General features: G+C 41.0%; 1 protein-coding gene and 1 non-coding gene across 2 annotated transcripts in view; one reads left to right on the top strand and one right to left on the bottom strand.

Annotated features, from left to right (window-relative positions):
* The window catches only part of ADGRE3 (adhesion G protein-coupled receptor E3), a 66,688-nt gene that overhangs the window by 30,525 nt on the left and 16,662 nt on the right, over positions 1–19,501 (bottom strand). The window contains exons 5-6 of the mRNA XM_066347043.1: positions 10,863–10,900; positions 7,193–7,373 (exon numbers count right to left, since the gene is read on the bottom strand). Of these exons, the coding sequence (XP_066203140.1) occupies positions 7,193–7,373; positions 10,863–10,900 (219 nt within the window). The remainder of the gene's footprint in view (positions 1–7,192; positions 7,374–10,862; positions 10,901–19,501) is intronic.
* LOC136390041 (U1 spliceosomal RNA) lies at positions 7,400–7,557 on the top strand. The gene has a single exon (XR_010748569.1). It is a non-coding gene; the product is annotated as a U1 spliceosomal RNA (small nuclear RNA).

Here is a 19,501-nt window from a genome sequence, read left to right as displayed (position 1 = left end):
CTTAATGTTATGTTAATTTCTTTAGAGGCAAGCCTTTCAGAATCTTGTGAGAAAAAGTAGGACACTGCATAAACTCAAGACCATTTACCTGAGCAAGCGGTGGTCCATTGTTAGTCGTCTGCTAAATCTCTCTCTGCCCCTTAACTCACAACAGACTAATACTTTAAAAGCTTTTACTGATGTTGTTATCGCTATTCAAGTTATTTTGAATGATTTGCTACCTGATTTGTGACTCATAGATGTAAATTAACTGTTATCTGGAAACATGCAAACATAGTGAAACAAAAGCAATAATTAACACCATGTGATTGTAACTCGCGGTGTGCGTGTATAAAAAGGGAGCTATACTAGCATTTGGGAGAGATGCCTGGCAGAAAATGCTAACCAGAGAATAAAGAAAACGAAAAGAATCTGGCTCTCTCACTCCATTTTCGCCGACGCCGTCTCCTCCTGTGGGACCCCTGGATCCCCCCCGGGGCTGGACCCCGGCACCCACCCCACCAACTTATGGGCCCACTCAAGCTGTTTACAGTGACTTTTCTATACAAATGGCCTGTCTTGACTAATGCTTCAGACTTTCTTGAAATATTTCAAACAAGCAGCATCTAGCCTCAGTGTGCTTCATTCCTCTTGCTAAGTGGCCCAAGGCCTGGCACTAGCAGCAGCTGGCCTTGGTTTGCAGCTTGGCTTTTCCCGGGCACCTCCAGGTCCAGCACAAGTAGCAGCCATCTGCAGATTGCTTTGTAGCTTAGACCGGATAGCCCTGGGAAGAACACAGGCAGTGGATGACCTCCTGGGAAGACTAAGTGCCAGTGTACCTGGTGGATAGCTTCGGACGATGTCATATCACCATCCAACCACCTCCACAAGTGACACACTCAAAGGGAAGACTGAGTGGGCACCAGAGCCCCACTGAAGTAAGTCCCTGTACAGTTGATCTTCCACGGTGGTCATAGCCAGTCCTTGTAGCCAATTTGCCTGGGGGTAAATCCCTTCCAAGAATGTGCCAGCATCAGTCAAGGCTCAATTATAACAGGAGTATGTAGACAGCCCACATTAAGTGGAAGGTGGGTGGGTGCACCTGGAGTGTCCTGGTGAGGTGAATAGGAAGGCTGTGCCACTGGTCCCTGCAGGACACCTAGTACATTAGGCCACTTTACCAAGCCCAGGAGATGTGGCAGCTCTACCTAATACATAGAAACAAACACAGAGAGGCTGTCAAAATGGAGAGACAAAGACACATGTCCTAAAAGTAAGAACAGAACAAAACTCTAAACAAAATGGAGACAAGCAATTTACTAGATGCAGAATTCAAAACACTGTTTATAAGGATGCTCAATGAACTCAGGGGAAGAGTAGATGAACTTAGAACTTCAACAGCACAAAAACCATAAACCAGCACATAGAACCATAAAAAAGAACTGGTCAGAAATGAAGGATAAACTAACTGAAATGCAGAATAATTTACAGGGAACCAACAGTAGAGTAGATGAGGCTGAGAATCAAAACAGTGATTAGGAATACAAGGAAGCAAAACACACCCAATCAGAACAGCAAAAAGAAAAAAATAATCCAAAAAAATGAGGACAGTTTAAGGAACCTCTGGGACAACTTCAAGTGTACCAACATTCACATGATGGGGGTGCCAGAAAGAGAAGAGAGAGAGCAAGAAATTGAAAACCTATTTAAAAAAAATAATGATGGAATACTTCCTTGACCTGATGAAGGATATAGATATACAAGTCCATGAAGCACAGAGAGTCCCAAACAAGATGAACCCAAAGGAACCTATACCAAGACACATCATAATTAATATGCCAACAGTTAAAGACAAAGAGAGGACCTTAAAAATAACAAAGCAGTAGGTACTTACAAGGGAGCTCACATGAGATTGTCAGCTGATTTCTCGACAGAAACTTTGCAGGCCAGAAGGGATTGGCAAGAAGTATTCAAATGATGAAAAGTAAGGATCTACAACCAAGATTGCTCTGCTCAGCAAAGCTAAAATTTAAAGAATCAAAGGACATACAAATAGCTTCCAAGATAAGAAAAAGTCAAAGGAGTTCATCACCACTAAACCAGTATTACATAAAATGTTAAAGGGTCTTCTTTAAGAAGAAGAAAAAAATAAAAACCTTGAGAACATTATACTGAGTGAAATAAGTAAATCAGAAAAGCTAAAAACTGTATGATTTCACATATAGGTGGGATACAAAATTGAGACTCATGGACATAGATAAGAGTTCAGTGGTTACCGGGAGAGGAGGACGTGGGGGAGAAAGAGGGGGTTGGGAGAAGGGTATAAAGAGGGACAAATACAGTGTGTCCATAAAGTCATGGTGCACTTTTGACCGGTCACAGGAAAGCAACAAAAGACGATAGAAATGTGAAATCTGCACCAAATAAAAGGAGAACTCTCCCAGTTTCATACCTATTCAGTGCAGTTCGATATGGGCTCACACACAGATTTTTTAGGGCTCCTTAGGTAGCTATCCTGTATAGCCTCTACAGACTAATCACTGACTGATGGCCTATCAGAACGGGGTTTCTCCACCAAACTGCCGGTTTCCTTCAATTGCTAATTCCACTGAGTAATGTTATTTCTATGTGGTGGTGCTTTGTTATAAATGCGCCGGTATTCACATTGCACTTTGGTCAAGGATTCGAATTTAGCAAGCCACAGAACACACTGAACTTTCCTCTGTACCGTCCACATCTCGACTGGCATGACCGTGGGCTGCTCCACTGTATACACAGTGTTATGTCATCATCTGCGCATGCACACATGCTGCCACATCATCCTACAGAAACTGGGAGGGTTTCCCTTTTATTTGGTGCAGATTTCACATTTCTATCATCTTTTGTTGCTTTCCTGTGACCGGTCAAAAGTGCACCATGACTTTACGGACACACTGTAGAAGGTGACAAAAAATGATTTGACTTTGGGTGATGGGTATACAATATAATCGACTGTTCAAATGATATGGAAATGTTTATCTGAAATCTGTGAACTCTTGCTGATCAATGTCACTCTGTTAAATTTAATTTTTTTTTGTATTTTTCTGAAGCGAGGAGTGGGGAGGCAGAGAGACAGACTCCTGCATGTGCCTGATGGGGATTCACCCGCATGCCCACCAGGGGGTGATGCTCTGCCCATCTGGGGTGTTGCTCCATTGCAACCGGAGCCCTTCTAGTGCCTGAGGTGGAGGCCATGGAGCCATCCTCAGGGCCCGGGCCAACTTTGCTCCAATGGAGCCTTGGCTGCGGGAGGGGAAGAGAGAGACAGAGAGGAAGGAGAGGGGGAGGGTTGGAGAATCAGATGGGCACTTCTCCTGTGTGCCCTGGCTGGGAATTGAACCTGGGACTTCCACACATGGGGGCAATGCTCTACCACTGAGCCAGCCAGTCAGGGCAAATTTACTTTTCTAAATAAAAAAATAATAAAAAATATGGATAACAAAATCACAATACATATGAATCTATCAACAATTGAATCTTAGAGACAAAATAAATGAAGAAGCAGAACAGTAACAGACTCACAGATACATTTTGATGCTTTCCAGATGGGAGAGGTTGGGGATTGGGTGAAGAAGGTGAAGGGATTAAGAAGTAGTAATAGAGTAGTCATAGGGATGTAAACTACAGCATAGGGAATGTAGTCAGTAATGTTCACATATTATTGTATGGTGTCAGATGGGTGGGTACAAAATTTATCTGGATGATCACTTAGTGTGTTATAGAATGTCTAATCACTGGGGTTACAGCTGAACTAATATTATATTGTATGTCAACTGTAATTGAACAATAAAAAATAATTAAAAAAAGAAATTAGGTAAGACTCTAACTCCTGAAACCAAGTTCTTTAATAATATGCTCTAGCACATCATTTCTAGAAATTTATTCTTAGAACCATCATGAATGAGATGCCAATTAAGCTACAAGGAAAGATGATGATAGCAGCACAGATGATGATAGTGAAAAATGGGAAAAGACCTAAGTGTTCAACAAGGAGGGATTGATTAAATGATTGATGGCTTAGCTCTATAATAGGGAACCATGCTTCCAATAAAGATAAAGTCACGGAAGAGTTGCAATGAAGAAACAAGCCCATAAAAATATTTAGCTTAAAAAGAAGACTGTGCGAGTTGGAAATTGTTGAAGCTGGATGATGGATCCAGCAGGATTTTTATGGTGTCTCCTTTTGTATAGGTTTAAAAAGTTGAAAAAGGCAAGTAACAAAATGGCATAACAAAACAACAAAGAATGATACTATTATAGGAATATGAAAATATACTATTTAAATAGAATTTTGTAATAACAGGTGAAAAACAGAATAATCTAAATTATAGTTACAAGTGGTCCCTCGTCTATCACGGGGGTCAGGTTCCAGAACCGCCTGCGATAGGCAAAACTTTGCGAAGTAGCGACCTTATATTTATTTTATTATTTATATACATTTTAAGGCTTTATAAACCCTCCCCACACTCTTATAAACCTTTCCCACACTGTTATAAACAGTTCCTATGCTCTTACACACTTTCTACACTCTTACACCTATGTGATTTTAACAACATATAAAAATACCTATATACCGCAAAATCCCATGATATAGTGAAAAACCCACGATACAAAATTAGATATATACAATTTAAAAATCCATGATACAGTGAGATCACAAAAAGTGAACCGCGACATTGCGAGGGATGACTGTATAAGCCCTGGTTCTAATGCACTATTATAATCTCATTTTATAGATAAAGAGACTGAAGGGCATTGAGGTGAGGACACTGGTTACTGGTTAAACAATTAGAACCTGGCCAAATCAGGAAAGATGAGAGTTATTTATAATTTGGAAAATGATTTAGTCTAGAATGAAAATGTCCAGATTCCAGTTTGATAACTAGGCACTAGATATTATTTTATCTTTTTTTCCTTTTAAAATAACATCTCTATAGCATTTAAACTATTGATTAGGTTGTGTACCTATCACCCAAAGTCAGATCATTTTCTGTCACCATATATTTGTCCCTTTTTATTCTGCTTCTTCCAATCCCCTCCCCCTGGCAACCTCTTCACTTTTATCTATGTTTGTGAGTCTCAGTTTTGTTTTGTTTTTTAATTTTTTTTCCCATTTTTTTATTCATTTTTTTTTTAGAAAGGAGAGAGGGAGAGAGAGAGAGAGAGAGGAGAGAGAAACAGAGAGAGAGAGAGAAGGGGGGAGGAGCAGAAAGCATCAACTCCCATATGTGCCTTGACCAGGCAAGCCCAGGGTTTCGAACCGGCAACCTCAGCATTTCCAGGTCGACGTTTTATCCACTGCGCCACCACAGGTCAGGCTCCTGTGAGTCTCAGTTTTTAATTTTTTTAGGTGACAGGAGGGAAGATAGTGAATCAGACTCCCACATGTGTCCCGACTGGGATCCACCTGGCAATCCCATCTGGGGCTGATGCTTGAGTACTGAACTATTTTTAGTCCTGAGGCTGATGTGCTCCAGTGGAGCTATCGTCAGTGCCTGGGGCCATGCTGGAACCAATTGAGCTACTGGCTGCAGGAGGGGAAGAGGGGAGAAGGGGGAGAGGGGAGGATAGAAGCAGATGGTCACTTCTTCTGTGTGCCCTGACTGGGAATTGATCCTGAGACGTCCACATGCCAGGTCGACACTCTATGCACTGAGCCACTGGCTAGGGCCAAATCTCAGTTTTATATCTCACTCATGAGTGAAATCATATAGTTCTTAGCTTTTTCTAATTTATTTATTTCACTTAGTACAATGTTCTCAAGGTCCATCCATGTTGCTGTAAATGGAAATATGTCATCATTTCTTATGGCTTAGTATTCCATTGTATATATGTACCATATCTTCTTTATCCAATTTTCTATCAAAGGACACTTTGGTTGTTTCTATGTCTTGGCCACTGTGAACAATGCTGCGATGAACATGAGGCTGCATGTATCTTTACTTACCAATGTTTCTTAGTTTTGGGGGTATATACCCTATAGAAGGATTGCTGGGTCATGTGGTAGTTCAATTCTTAATTTTTTGAGGAACCACCAAACTTTCTTCCATAATGGCTGTTTACATTCCCACTAGCAGTGAATGAGGGTTCTTTTTTCTCCACAACCTCTCCAACACTTGTTATTACCTATCTTATTGATAATAGCCATTTAAAAACATTTTTTTTTACTGTTACATTTTGTTTAGAAAATTTAATGGGGTGACATTGATTAGTAAGAGTACATAGCTTCCAGGTAAACATCTCGATCGCATTTGAACTGTTGATTGCATTATGTGCCCATTACCCAGTCAAATCATTTTCTGTCACCTCTACTCCTCTCCTCCCACCCACTTCCTCTTAGCCCTCTTCCCCTACTAGTCAATCTTTTTTTTTTTTGTATTTTTCTGAAGCTGGAAACGGGGAGGCAGTCAGACAGACTCCCGCATGCGCCCCACCGGGATCCACCCGGCATGCCCACCAGGGGTGCGATGCTCTGTCCATCCGGGGCGTCGCTCTGTTGCGACCAGAGCCACTCTAGCGCCTGAGGCAGAGGCCAAGGAACCATCCCCAGCGCCCGGGCCATCTTTTGCTCCAATGGAGCCTCGGCTGCGGGAGGGGAAGAGAGACACAGAGAGGAAGGAGAGGGGGAGGGGTGGAGAAGCAGATGGGCGCCTCTCCTGTGAGCCCTGGCTGGAAATCGAACCCAGGACTTCCGCACGCCAGGCTGACGCTCTACCACCGAGCCAACCGGTCAGGGCCACTAGTCAATCTTTTAAGCTCAAATCCCAGATTTAGGATTGGAAACCACTGACAACCTTTTTTTTTTTTTTTTTTTTTTTTTTTTTTTTTTTTTTTTTTTTTTTTTTACACAGCTCTATGGAGGTATAACTGATTGTCCATTAAAATGTAAAATTTGATGAGTTTTATAGGTGTATACACCTGTCAAACCACCCCCACAATCAAAGTAGTGAGCATTTATTTCTGTGATCCTCAAGTTTTCCCCCAATTTTTTCATGCCCCTTTTTCATCCTTCCACCCTCCCCTCCCTGTCACTATAGATCACTTTGCATTTTTAGCATTTTATATAAATAGACTCATGTATTTATTTTTCTAATTGCTTAATCTAGACCCCAGCTAGTAACCAGCACCCCACACCCTCCTGCCCCGTGGGTATCAGCCCTTATTGTCTCCTTACCCATGGTACTGTTTTGAATTTTCTGGATTTCCTGGTTTGGAGTTTTCAGGGCAGTTTCTAGAACATTTGATTCCATAGTCTGCAGAAGTGATGTGACATTGGATGCAACCTTTCTCTTCTCTTCCATTCTCCACAGCATGTTGCTGAGTAGTGACTCAAAATCCTCAACAATCTGTTGTAGCTTGAAAGATATAAATAATAATAATGAAACTTATCTGGGCAAGAGAGATACCATGATCAGGAAGGTGTTTTCTCAGGGCGAGGCAGTTTTCTCAGGGCATTGCTGACCCTGTGATTTCCCCAGATCTGGGAGACTAGTTTGCATAATTTGTAGTAGTGGGGGACTATGTTGGCATTCTCCCCTGATTAAGACATGTCGCTTTAAGACATGTCTCACGCACTGTTGGTGGGATTATAAATTGGTTCAGTGACTATGAAAAATAGTATGGAGGTTTCTCAAAAAATTAAAAAATAGAACTTCCGTATGACCCAGAAAATCTACTTCTGGGTATTTATCTAAAGAAATCCCAAACACTAATTTGAAAAGACTTATGCACCTCTATGTTCATTGCAGTATTATTTTCAATAGCCAAGATGTGGAGGTAATCTAGGTGCTCATCAATAGATAATTAGATAAAGAGGATGTGGTACATATATACAATGAATATTACTCTCATATAAAAAAAAAGGAACCTTGCCATTTGTGATAACATGAATAAACCTAGAGGCTATTATGTTAAATGAAATGTTAGGAAAAGACAAATATAGCCTGACCAGGTGGTGGCGCAGTGAATAGAGTGTTGGACTGGGATGTGGAGGACCCAGTTTTGAGACCCCGAAGTTGCCAGCTTCAGCGCGGGCTCATCTGGCTTGAGCAAAAAGCTCACCAGATTGGACCCACGGTCGCTGACTCAAGCAAGGGGTTACTCGGTCTGCTGTATCCCCACGGTCAAGGAACATATGAGAAAGCAATCAATGAACAACTAAGGTGTAGCAACGGCAACGAAAATTTTTTGATTGATGCTTCTCATCTTTCTCCATTCCTGTCTGTCCTATCTATCCCTCTCTCTGACTCTCTCTCTGTCCCTGTGTGAAAAAAAAAAAAGGAAAAGATAAATACCCTATAATTTCACTTATATGTGGAATCTAAAAAACCAAATAAACAAACAAGATAGAAACAAACTCATAGATAAAGAGAACATTTTTATGGTTGCCAGATTTGAGGGGGATTGGAGGATGGCTGAAAAGGGAAAGGGATTATGATGTGCAATTTGCCAGTTATAAAAACAGTCACAGGGATGTAAAGTAAAGCGCAGGAAACATAGTCAATAATATTATAATAACTGTGTATGGTGTCAGATAGGTACCAAACTTATCAGGGCGATCACTAAGTTATATAAATGTCTAATCACTACGTTGTATACCTGAAACTAATGTAATAGTGTATGTCAACAATAACTAAAAAATTAAAAAAAAGACATGTCTCTAAGAAACGATTACATCCTTATTATCATATCATAGAGTGATCACGGACATGCATCCTTTCTTCACTCTCCTCTCTTTACTCTGCACTCCAGACAACTTGTTCTGGACCACTTTCCTCCTCTCCCCTCAACATTGCAGCAACCCAGCTTTGACCATACAGTTGAGGACAAGATGCTAAGGGATGGAGAAGCAATAGTACGGAAAGAATGTGGGCACCCTTAATGGCCTCATGGAATGAAATCCTTTCATCAGTTTACACTGATCACCTCTCAGAAACTAATAAAGATCTATCTTTTAAAAGCCACTGAAAGCCCTGGCTGGGTAGCTCAGTTGGTTAGAGCATTGTCTGACATATGGAGGTTGCAGGCTTAATCCCTGGTCAGAGCACATGCAAGAATCAACTAATGATGGCATGAATAAGTGGAGCAACAAATCAACATCTCTCTCTCTCTTCCCCTTTCTTTCTAAAAATCAATTAATAAAAAAAAAAATTAAAAAGCCATTGAATATTTGAGCATCTTTGCTGTACCAGCTCAACATACCCTAATACAGTCTTATTTATCTCTTTAAATGGAACTTGTTGGGGTGACACTGGATAACATAATTATACAGGTTGCAGGTGCCCAATTCTACGACAGATCTCTGTATACCATATTGTGTGTTCACCCCCAAGTCAAGTCTTTGTCTATCACTGTTTATCTCCTCCATACTTTGTCCACTTCTCCACCCCCTGGCAATCACCACACTGTTGTCTATGTTCATAAGGCTTTTTCTTTTTTCTTTTGTCCACTTTTACTCAATACCTCCATCCCTTCATCCAGCAACCCCCCTCACAACTGTCAGCCTACTGTCATAGAGAGGTATAAGTCTGTCTTTATTATGCTTGTTGGTTTATTTTGTTCATTAGATTCTGCATATGAGTGAAATCATATGATACTTGTCTTTCTCTGACTGGCTTCATGCCCATTAGTAGTTAAGTGGATAAAAAAGCCATGATACATTTACACAATGAAATACTATGCAGCCATAAAAAGAAGGAAATCCTAATACAGTCTTGTCTAGTCTGTCTTTCTTGGTCTGGGATAGATCTTATGTTTAGGGTGCAGTACACATACACAGGCTCTATCTATCTATCTATCTATCCATCTATCATCTATCTATCTATCTATCTATCTATCTATCTATCTATCTATCTATCTATCTATCTGTTTATCTCTATAGCAGCGGTTCTCAACCTGTGGGTTGCGACCCCAGCGGGGTCGCCTAAAGCCATCGGAAAATACATAATGCATATCAGGTATTTACATTTCAAATCATAACTGTAGCAAAATTACAGTTATGAAGTAGCCACCAAAATTATTTTTTGGTTTGGGGTCACCACAACATGAGGAACTGTATTGCGGGGTCATGGCATTAGAAAGGTTGAGAACCACTGCTCTATAGTGAGGTATATAGGGATATATATATATATAGTGATAAACATAATGGTATACAGTTGACCCTTGAACAACATTGTTTGAACTGCATGAGCTCACTTATATGTGAATTTTTTTCAATAAATACTATAATGTATTTTCAATTCCTTATGATTTTCTTAATAACATTTTCTTTTCTTTAGCTTACTTTACGAAAATACAGCATATGATACATATAACATACAAAAATACGTGTTAATTGACTATTTATGTTATCAGTTAGGCTTCTGGCCAACAGTAGGCTATTAGGAGCTAAGTTTTTGGGGAGTCAAAAGTTATATGTAAATTTTTGACTGCATGAGGGGTTAGTGCCCCTATGCTGTTCAAGGGTCAACTACAATATATGTATATATCATAGTTATATATAGTACAAATTATCTAACATTATACTGTGACTAACATACATTATATTATAGTTAACATACATTATACATTAAAATATATAGCATATATACTATATATACTATATATGCTATATATACATATATTAATATATATTAAAATATATAGCATATATATACTATATATATACTATATATGCTATATATACATGTATACTATATATACATATATATGCTATATGATATATCAATATATGATATATAATATGTAGTACACATATAATATATAGTATCCACTGCCATTTGCTAATTTTGGGCTTTGTAAATATTTGATACTTGGCTAGGTTCCAGGACTCAGCTTCCACTCACCTCATTACTGGCTTTGGTTGTGTTTGAGGAGGTGATCTCTGCAAAAGACATTGTGGGAAGTTACTGTTGGAACTGAGAGTGCAAGAGTGAAGAGGTGGGCAGGTAAGATGGGTGACTTGAATCTAGAACATCTGAAATCAAATTCATTATGTTCATTGACAAGTTTCTTTGCTGTTTGGGGGGATCAGAGTGCAAGTTTCTTGTTATGGTTTAAAGTAGTGTTTTTCTATAGGAGGTGATTTTGTCCCCAGGGGACAATGGCAATGGCTGGAGACATTTTTGGTGGTTACAATTTGAGGCAGGGATGCTACTGGCATCTGGTGGGTGAAGGCCTGGGGTGCTGTTCAACATGGTACAGGATGGCTCCTCACCAAAAAGCATTATTGGACCTCAAAAGCCAATATTGTTGTGGTGATAAAGATACCCTGGCATAGAGAAAGCAGAAAAGTTTAATTTGACCTTGACTAGACATTATAACTGAAATGGCCAAAGAAGCAGAAAATTAGACACCTCAGGTTTTTAAATTCAGCCTGGCTGGGAATTAGAAAGGAATCAAGAGTGTCCATTTTCAGTTATCACTGTTAATGGGACCTGGTGTACTATTTATTGTGCTTTGTGAGGATACCCAACTCTGTTTTAAAAAGATGAGGAAAGGCTAGCAAGTGTTTACATACCTGTTACATCAAACTGAGGTTAAATTTACACCTAGTTTGTATCTTAGTTTTTAGCTGAGTCTATTTTCTAATAAAGGGCAGAGAGCTTTCTTGTAATACTGAAGGTTTTGTTTTAACAGTGAAAGAACTTGGACTATCCCTCAGCCATATAAAAGAATAAAATCTTGTCATTTGCTAAAATGTAGATGGACCTAGAGGGTATTAGGCTAAGTGACATAAATCAGCACAGAAAAACAAATACTGTATGATCTCACTTATATGTAGAGTCTAAAAAAAGAAAATAAACAGATAAAATAGAAACAAACTCATAGATATAGAAAACAAACTAATGGTTGTCAAATGGAAAGGGAGTTGGGGATTGGGTAAAAAGGTAAAGGAATTAAGAAGTACTAATTGGGCATTGGCTGATTGGCTCAGTGGTAGAGTGTTGACCTGGTGTACAGAAGTCCCAGGTTCGATTCCCAGTCAGTATACACAGGAGAAGAGACCATCTGCTTCTCCACTCCCCCTCATCTCTTTCTCTCCCACAGCCATGGCTTGAATGATTTGAGCAAGTTGGCCCCGGGCACTGAGGATGGCCTAATAACCTCACCTCAGGTACTAAAATAGCTTGGTTGTTGAGCAACAAAACAGCAGCCTCAGATGAGCAGAGCATCACTTGGTAGAGACTTGCCTGGTAGATCCCGGTTGGGGTACATACAGGAGTCTGTCTCTGCTTCCCTGCCTCTCATGAATAATAATGATGATGATGATGATGATAATAATAATAGAAGTGCTGATTGGTATTACAAAATAGTCACAGTGATGTAAAATACAGCATAGGGAATATAGTCAATAATATCATATAATAATTATGTAGAATCCAGCTTGGTACTAGAATTATCAGGGAATTACTTTGTAAGTTATACAGATATCTGACCACTATGCTGTACACCTGAAACTAATATAACTAATATAGTATGTCAACCGTAATTGAAAAATAAATTAAAAAAAGAGTGCCAGAACTTTGACTTACAACTCTTGAGTTCACAATGTATCTGTTTTTGGAAACTATATTCATTGTAAAAGATGTGCTTTTGGCTGAAAGCTGCATACTTTTTCATGGGTGCCTTCTTGGACCTACCAACCTTGGTGGTAACTAATACCAGGTGGACTCAGTCCATATAAAAGAACTGTGAAGAGCTCTTAGAATTAGAAAAATAAACAAAGGCATTTCTCTTCCTTGTGAAATAAGGTGAGTTTAACATAACATCAGAACTCAGAGTTTTCAGTTTGCTTGTACACTCAGTTTGGATTCAATCTTATTTCATTCATTCACTCATTCATTCAACAAATACTTATTGATTGTCTGAGCTACCAGTAGACTTAGGGCACAGCAACACTTTCCTATTCATCCCATGTTCTTTTCTCTCATCTTCCCTACTTGGACCCAGTCTCACATTTGGAACTCATGCAGCTCTAAGACCCTGGTGTGGACTCCTGTAAGGAATCACTCATTTAACCTTGAACCCTCTATGACTTGGATTGAGGAACTTTAGTTACTGTAAAAGCCGTGAGTGAATGTCTCTTGGATGCAAACACCAAGAGAGTGTGAGTGGGTGATCTTTGTGCAGACACAAAGAAATGCATGTGAACGGGCTTTAGAAAATTAGCCCAGTCTGTACTATATCACTTTTGGGCACCCAGGAAAGGGCGATAGTGGGCAGGAAGACTCTGCAATAAAATTAACCAAAACTTTATATAAATGTACATATCCACAATTCTCTCCAAATAATGGCTACCTTTGGGGAAGAAGAGATTAGTGTTGGGATGAGGCCCATTGAAGAGGTTTCTGGGGTAGCTAGGAAAGTCCTCGTTCTGGACTCAGGTACTACTTGCTTTGTAATAATTTATTAAGGCAGCCATTTGATTTGTGTGGTTTTCAGTGTTTCTGTTTTAATTTATAATAAAAATATTCATGAAAATTCTATCCAGAATAACCATATATATTGTGAGGGTCAGGTCTTCCTTGGCTAAAGCATTTGGGCTGGACCCAGCTGGAGGTTGCCTGGAGAAACTACATCTGCAGGACTGGTCAGTCACTCAGCTCAATGGAATGTCATATGGAAGAGAGACATTAACAGAATAGAGTACAAAGTAACCTGGATCTGATATGAGAAAAAGTAATTAAGTAAGCTAAAAAAAAAGAAAAAAAAAAAGAAAATTAGCTCAGAGGTTCTGGATTGCCCCTTCCTTTGTGCTTGTTAATTAGCAAAAGAAAAGGAATGCACTGACAATTTAGCCCTTTCTCCATGTCAGCAAAATGGCCATTAGTCATTTTCCCCCTCTCACCTGATCTCCCTCCCTTGTAAACCTGTTACCTCTGTTCTGCTTCTGACAATAAAAGCTAAGGGAGAAGGAGACTCAGGAGGTCTTCTTTGCCTCCCTTGGCAGGTCTCCCCCTCTTCCACTTGACATAAGTTTGTGTCTTAGTAGGTTTTTTCCACATGACACTGGTAGTTCCCAGCGAGGTGGAGGACTACAAACTCCAGCTTGGGACCTGGGGGAAGATGGGAGCCTGGGTTTGAATCTGCAGGAGCACCACCCATTGGTAGAAAATACACCCCTGATATAAAGAAGTACCTGAACTTTCCCAAGACTTTTCTAGCTGGAGCAGGGGTTTTAATCTTTTTTGTTTTTTTAAGAATGAGATGAAATGCTATCAATATTAGCAAACATGTCTAGGCACTGTTCTACCTGATTTATATGGGAGTATCTCATTTAATCCTGCCCTGTGAGGCATATCTCTGTGAGGGTGTGGATTGCTAGTCCCATTTTACTGATAGGGTGGAGAGAAGTTAGTATGTTCCCAAGGACATTCTACTGGGATTTGGCTCTAGAGTCCCTACAAAGTGTCCTTAACAGCTCTGCTCTTCTGTCTCTTACAGATGCAGATGCTTCCGACAGAAGAATGCACCACGCACAAAAGCCATCACAGCTACCACTTGTTGAATGCCACTTCATGTTCACAATCTCATTTAATTCTTGCAACAACCCCATGAGTCAAGATCTGTTGTTATATCATTTAAGCAGATAAAACAGGGGACACAGGGGGTTAAGGCATTGTCAACTGTCATGTGGGGGTAAGTGGCAGAGCCTAGATTGAATTGTATTTGTCTAAGCACAAAGTTCGTACCACCTGACAAGTGCAGAAACTGCATACATAGGAATCAGAATGTGCACAAGCAATTTCAGTCATCTGCAGGCATCCTTGATGATGTCCACCTGTGGCCCTGAGCTACCCAAGAACCCTGCTGCAGAATAGCTGGGTCTCTGTAATCCAGGAACAGGCTCCTGAGAAAGGAATCCCCTTTCCTATGGGGTCTTTGCACTGAGAGAACCTTTTCCCACTGTTCTTTTCCAGTTTGGTCTGAGAGGCCTTGTTTTTAATCTGTTTAGGATTTAAGTCCCCTGATTAGTCCTATTTCCTTTTTGACACAATTGTTGCTCTTTGTTCTGAGACCCTTGGCTTTGTGGAAGAATCATAAAGTCTTGGATGCTCCTGTTGAAAGGATCAGCAGAACAAACCTAATGTGAATATTATTGGTGCAGAATTGGTCTGATAATTGAGATGTGAGATTTCATGATCTCAACCTGAAGGCCTGTGCTGCTTATGACCTTGAGCTACTCAGAGGATCTGGGGTGAGGTGGGTGGGAGGGTGCAATGATCCTTGTCAACCTTTCTTCAGGCTCTCTTCTGTGGATCTCCAACCTCATGACCTTAATGCTGGATGGAGATGAGCACAAGGAAACAATATTTTGGACCTTTATTTTCCTTGTCATACTGGTCTAAGGAGAAAGGCTCTATCTCAGAGACATGTACTTTTTCTTCTTCTCAGTATTATCTATGATATATTACTAGGGAAGCTTTCTCTTTCCCACCATCAATTCCAGGACCTAATGTGGGGGTAGATGCACTATTAGAGGGATCTGAAAGTTGGGGCTCATGCTACACTCTGAAGAATCCCACCCAGTACCCATGCCCCCTTTCTTCCTTACTATCAGAACGCTCCTTTTATTCAGGTGTGTGAAGTTGACCCTGTCCCTCATCCCCTGGTCAAGACCTGAGATCTCATTCTGTTATTCTAGGGACTTGTTTACAGGCATGAATTTGACTGAGGTCTAACCAGGTAGAAATAAGGGGAAGTCTGCTTGAGAGGCTTCCAAGGACAATTTTTCTTCATGGCAGAAAGAGAAAGGCTCAGGAGTACTAAGCTCCTACTCTTTGTTTTCGAACAGAAGCATGGATGTATTAGAACATAATGTTTGAGTGTGGCAACTATTTTGAGAAAATGAGGAGAAAGCCAACAGAGGTCAAACCAAAGCTCTGCTATTATTGAGATGCTATATTAACAGAGAAACTATTTCTGGGTTTTTGTTATATTGAGATTTATTAATAAGTCACTTTTGGTCAGGTATAATATTACTTAAAGCAGTTAGTGGTGGTGAGGATGAGTACACTTGAAGATGTGCTTTAGTCAGCTTCTCTCATAACATTATTCACCTTCCAACTAGAGGTATCAGCTCTTCCTTCACCAGTACCAATTCTCTCTTCTTTATTTTTATTTATTTATTTATTAAGTGAGAGACAGGGAGGCAGAGACAGACTCTCGCATGTGCCCCAACTGGAATCTACTCGGCAAGCCCCCTACTGGGAAATGCTCTGTCCATCTGGGGCTGCTACTCTGTTGTTCAGCAACCGAGCTATTTTAGTGCCTGAGGCAAGGCCATGGAGCCACCCTCAGCACCCAGGGCCAACTTTGCTCAAACCATTCGAGCCATTGCTGCAGGAGAGAAAGAAAGAGAGATAGAATAGAGGGGGGAGAAAGGGTGGAGAAGCAGATGGTGGCTTCTCCTGTGTGCCCTGATTGTGAATCGAACCTGGGTCTTCTACTCGCTGGTCTGATGTTCTACCATTGAGCCAACTGGCCAGGGCCACCAGTACCAATTCTTTCTATAAAATTATTTATTTTTGAAAGACTTACTGTGATTTCTGTTTTCTAGGCTGGATCTTAACTGATAAAGAGTGATAACATAGTATTATTATTTTGCACCAGAAAAAGAGTGCCTTGTTCCTTTTATGGTCTCCCTGAGACCCATGTTGAGGTATACCAAGTGGCTGGGGGACTCTCAGTACAGGCAGACCCAAGTTAAAACATGCTTCTTAGCTGGCTGACCCTGGGAAAATTACTTAACTTTTGGATGTGTCAGTTTCTTTATCTGTAATAACAGCACCTACCCTATGAGGTCATTTTATGTTAGTTAGTTAGTTAATTAATTAATTAATTTTTGTATTTTTCTGAAGTTAGAAGCAGGGAGCAGTCAGACAGACTCCCGCATGCGCCCGACCGGGATCCACCCAGCATGCCCACCAGGGGGCGATGCTCTGCCCATCTGAGGTGTTGCTCTGTTGTGGCCAGAGCCATTCTAGCACCTGAGGCAGAGGCCATCAAGCCATCCTTAGCACCCAGGCCAACTTTGCCCCAGTGGAGCCTTAGCTACGGGAGAGGAAGAGAGAGATAGAGAGAAAGGAGAATGGGAAGGGTGGAGAAGCATATGGGTACTTCTCCTGTGTGCCCTGACTGGGAATCGAACCTGGAACTTCCACACGCCGGGCTGACGCTCTACCGCTGAGCCAACTGGCCAGGGCCTGTGGTTATTTTAAATGAAATAATGCATGTAAAGCACTGAGTGTAGTGCCTGCTACACAGTATAAATGAAACAAGTATTTAACTATTAGTTTTATTGTTTCTCTCCTAATCAGTTTCTTAGAATTTAGCTTTAAAGATTCTCTTTTATCATTCCAATTGTTGTCAAGCCCTGTGGGTAGTCTGCCAAGTCCCATATTTCTTGGGTATAGACCAGGGGTCCCCAAACTACGGCCCACGGGCCGCATGCGGCCCCCTGAGGCCATTTATCCAGCCCCCGCCACACTTCCGGAAGGGGCACCTCTCATTGGTGGTCAGTGAGAGGAGCATAGTTCCCATTGAAATACTGGTCAGTTTGTTGATTTAAATTTACTTGTTCTTTATTTTAAATATTGTATTTGTTCCCATTTTGTTTTTTTACTTTAAAATAAGATATGTGCAGTGTGCATAGGGATTTTTTCATAGTTTTTTTTATAGTCCGGCCCTCCAATGGTCTGAGGGACAGTGAACTAGCCCCCTGTGTAAAAAGTTTGGGGACCCCTGGTATAGACTTTCCCCATCTATATGGTTTCCGTAAGAGTGGTTATGCTTATACAGCATGGTACCTCTTCCTGAACATGAATCTGAGCATGGCAACATGACTCAAACTGGGTCAATTTGTATATTTCCAAAGACTTTGCAATTAGGTCCAAGAGAAAGTCAATTGATCTCTCTTAACTTAAGTTTGAGGGATAGAAGAGAGAAGCTAGAATAGTCTGATTAGATCAATAAAAATGGTAAGATTTGGAGCTGATAGCCATATTTCTTGTCTTGTGGACTAGGACACAGAGAAACCAATTTGCAAGGAAAGAGAACACAGCATCAGTCCCAAAGAGTACCAGAGCCTGACTGGTGGTGGTGCAGTGGATAGAACATCAAGCTGGGATGCTGATGACCTAGGTTCAAAACCCTGAGGTCACTGGCTTGAGCGTGGGCTCGTCTGTCTCGAGTGCAAGCTCACCAGCTTGAGCATGGGATCATAGACATAATCCTATGACTGCTGGCTTGAAGCCCAAGGTCGCTGGCTTGAGCCCAAGGTCATAGGCTTGAGCAAGGGGTCACTGGCTCAGCTAGAACCCCTGGATCAAGGCTTGTAAGCAATCAATGAACAACTAAAAGTGATGCAACTACGAGTTGGTGCTTCTCATCTTCCTCCCTTCCTGTCATTCTGTCTGTCTCTCTCTCACTAAAAAAAAAAAAAAAAAGTGAGTATCAGAGACTGGGGCACCTTGATAATGTTGAATCCCATTTCATTTCATTCCAGAAGCCCTGCTCTACTTTTGTCCTTGAGTTCCATGATGTATCCATGCATCATTATCATAAACTGGTCTTTTCTCCTTTAGTTAACTTGAGTTTCTCTTCTTTGCAATTCAAGAAATCCTGTCTAATTCATCACCTTGTCACCTCCATCTCCAAAGTCCACTTGCCTTCTGAACTCATTATTTCTTTTTTTTTTTTTTACAGAGACAGAGAGACAGTCAGAGAGAGAGGGATAGATAGAGACAGACAGACAAGAACGGAGAGAGATAAGCATCAATCATCAGTTTTTTGTTGTGACACCTCAGTTGTTCATTGATTGTTTTCTCATACGTGCCTTGACCAGGGGCCTTTAGCAGAGCGAGTAACCCCCTGCTTGAGCCAGCGACCTTGGGTCCAAGCTGGTGAGCTTTGCTCAAACCAGTTGAGCCTGTGTTCAAGCTGGCGACCTTGGGGTCTCGAACCTGGGTCCTTCCACATCCCAGTCTGACGCTCTATCCACTGCGCCACTGCCTGGTCAGGCTCATTATTTCTTAAACTTCTTTCTTTCCTTTATTTTTTTTTAAATCAAGTGAGAGGCAAGGAGGCAGAGAGACAGATTCCTGCATGTGCTCCAACCTTCCAAAGCTGATGCTCTGTCCCTCTGGGGCTGCTACTCTGTTGCTTGGCAACTGAGCTATTTCAATGCCTGAGGTGAGGCCATGGAGCCATCCTCAGCACAGAGGGCCAACTTGCTCATTTGAGCCATGGCTACAGGAGGGGAAGAGAGAGGAGAGAGAAATAGAGAGAAAATGAGAGAGAAGGGGAAAGGGGGATGTGGAGAAGCAGATGGTCACTTCTCCTGTGTACCTTGATCAGGAACCAAACCTGGATCCTTTTTTCCCTTTTTTCTCCTCTTTCCATCATCCATTTCCTTCCAGGAAATAGAAACACATGCTGTACCCACTGAAAAAAATATCTTTTCTGGTGTCAGACTGAATGA

This window comes from Saccopteryx leptura, chromosome 1 (genome assembly GCF_036850995.1).
Source record: "Saccopteryx leptura isolate mSacLep1 chromosome 1, mSacLep1_pri_phased_curated, whole genome shotgun sequence".
NCBI lineage: Eukaryota > Metazoa > Chordata > Mammalia > Chiroptera > Emballonuridae > Saccopteryx > Saccopteryx leptura.
This window is presented reverse-complemented; position numbering and strand designations above follow the sequence as displayed.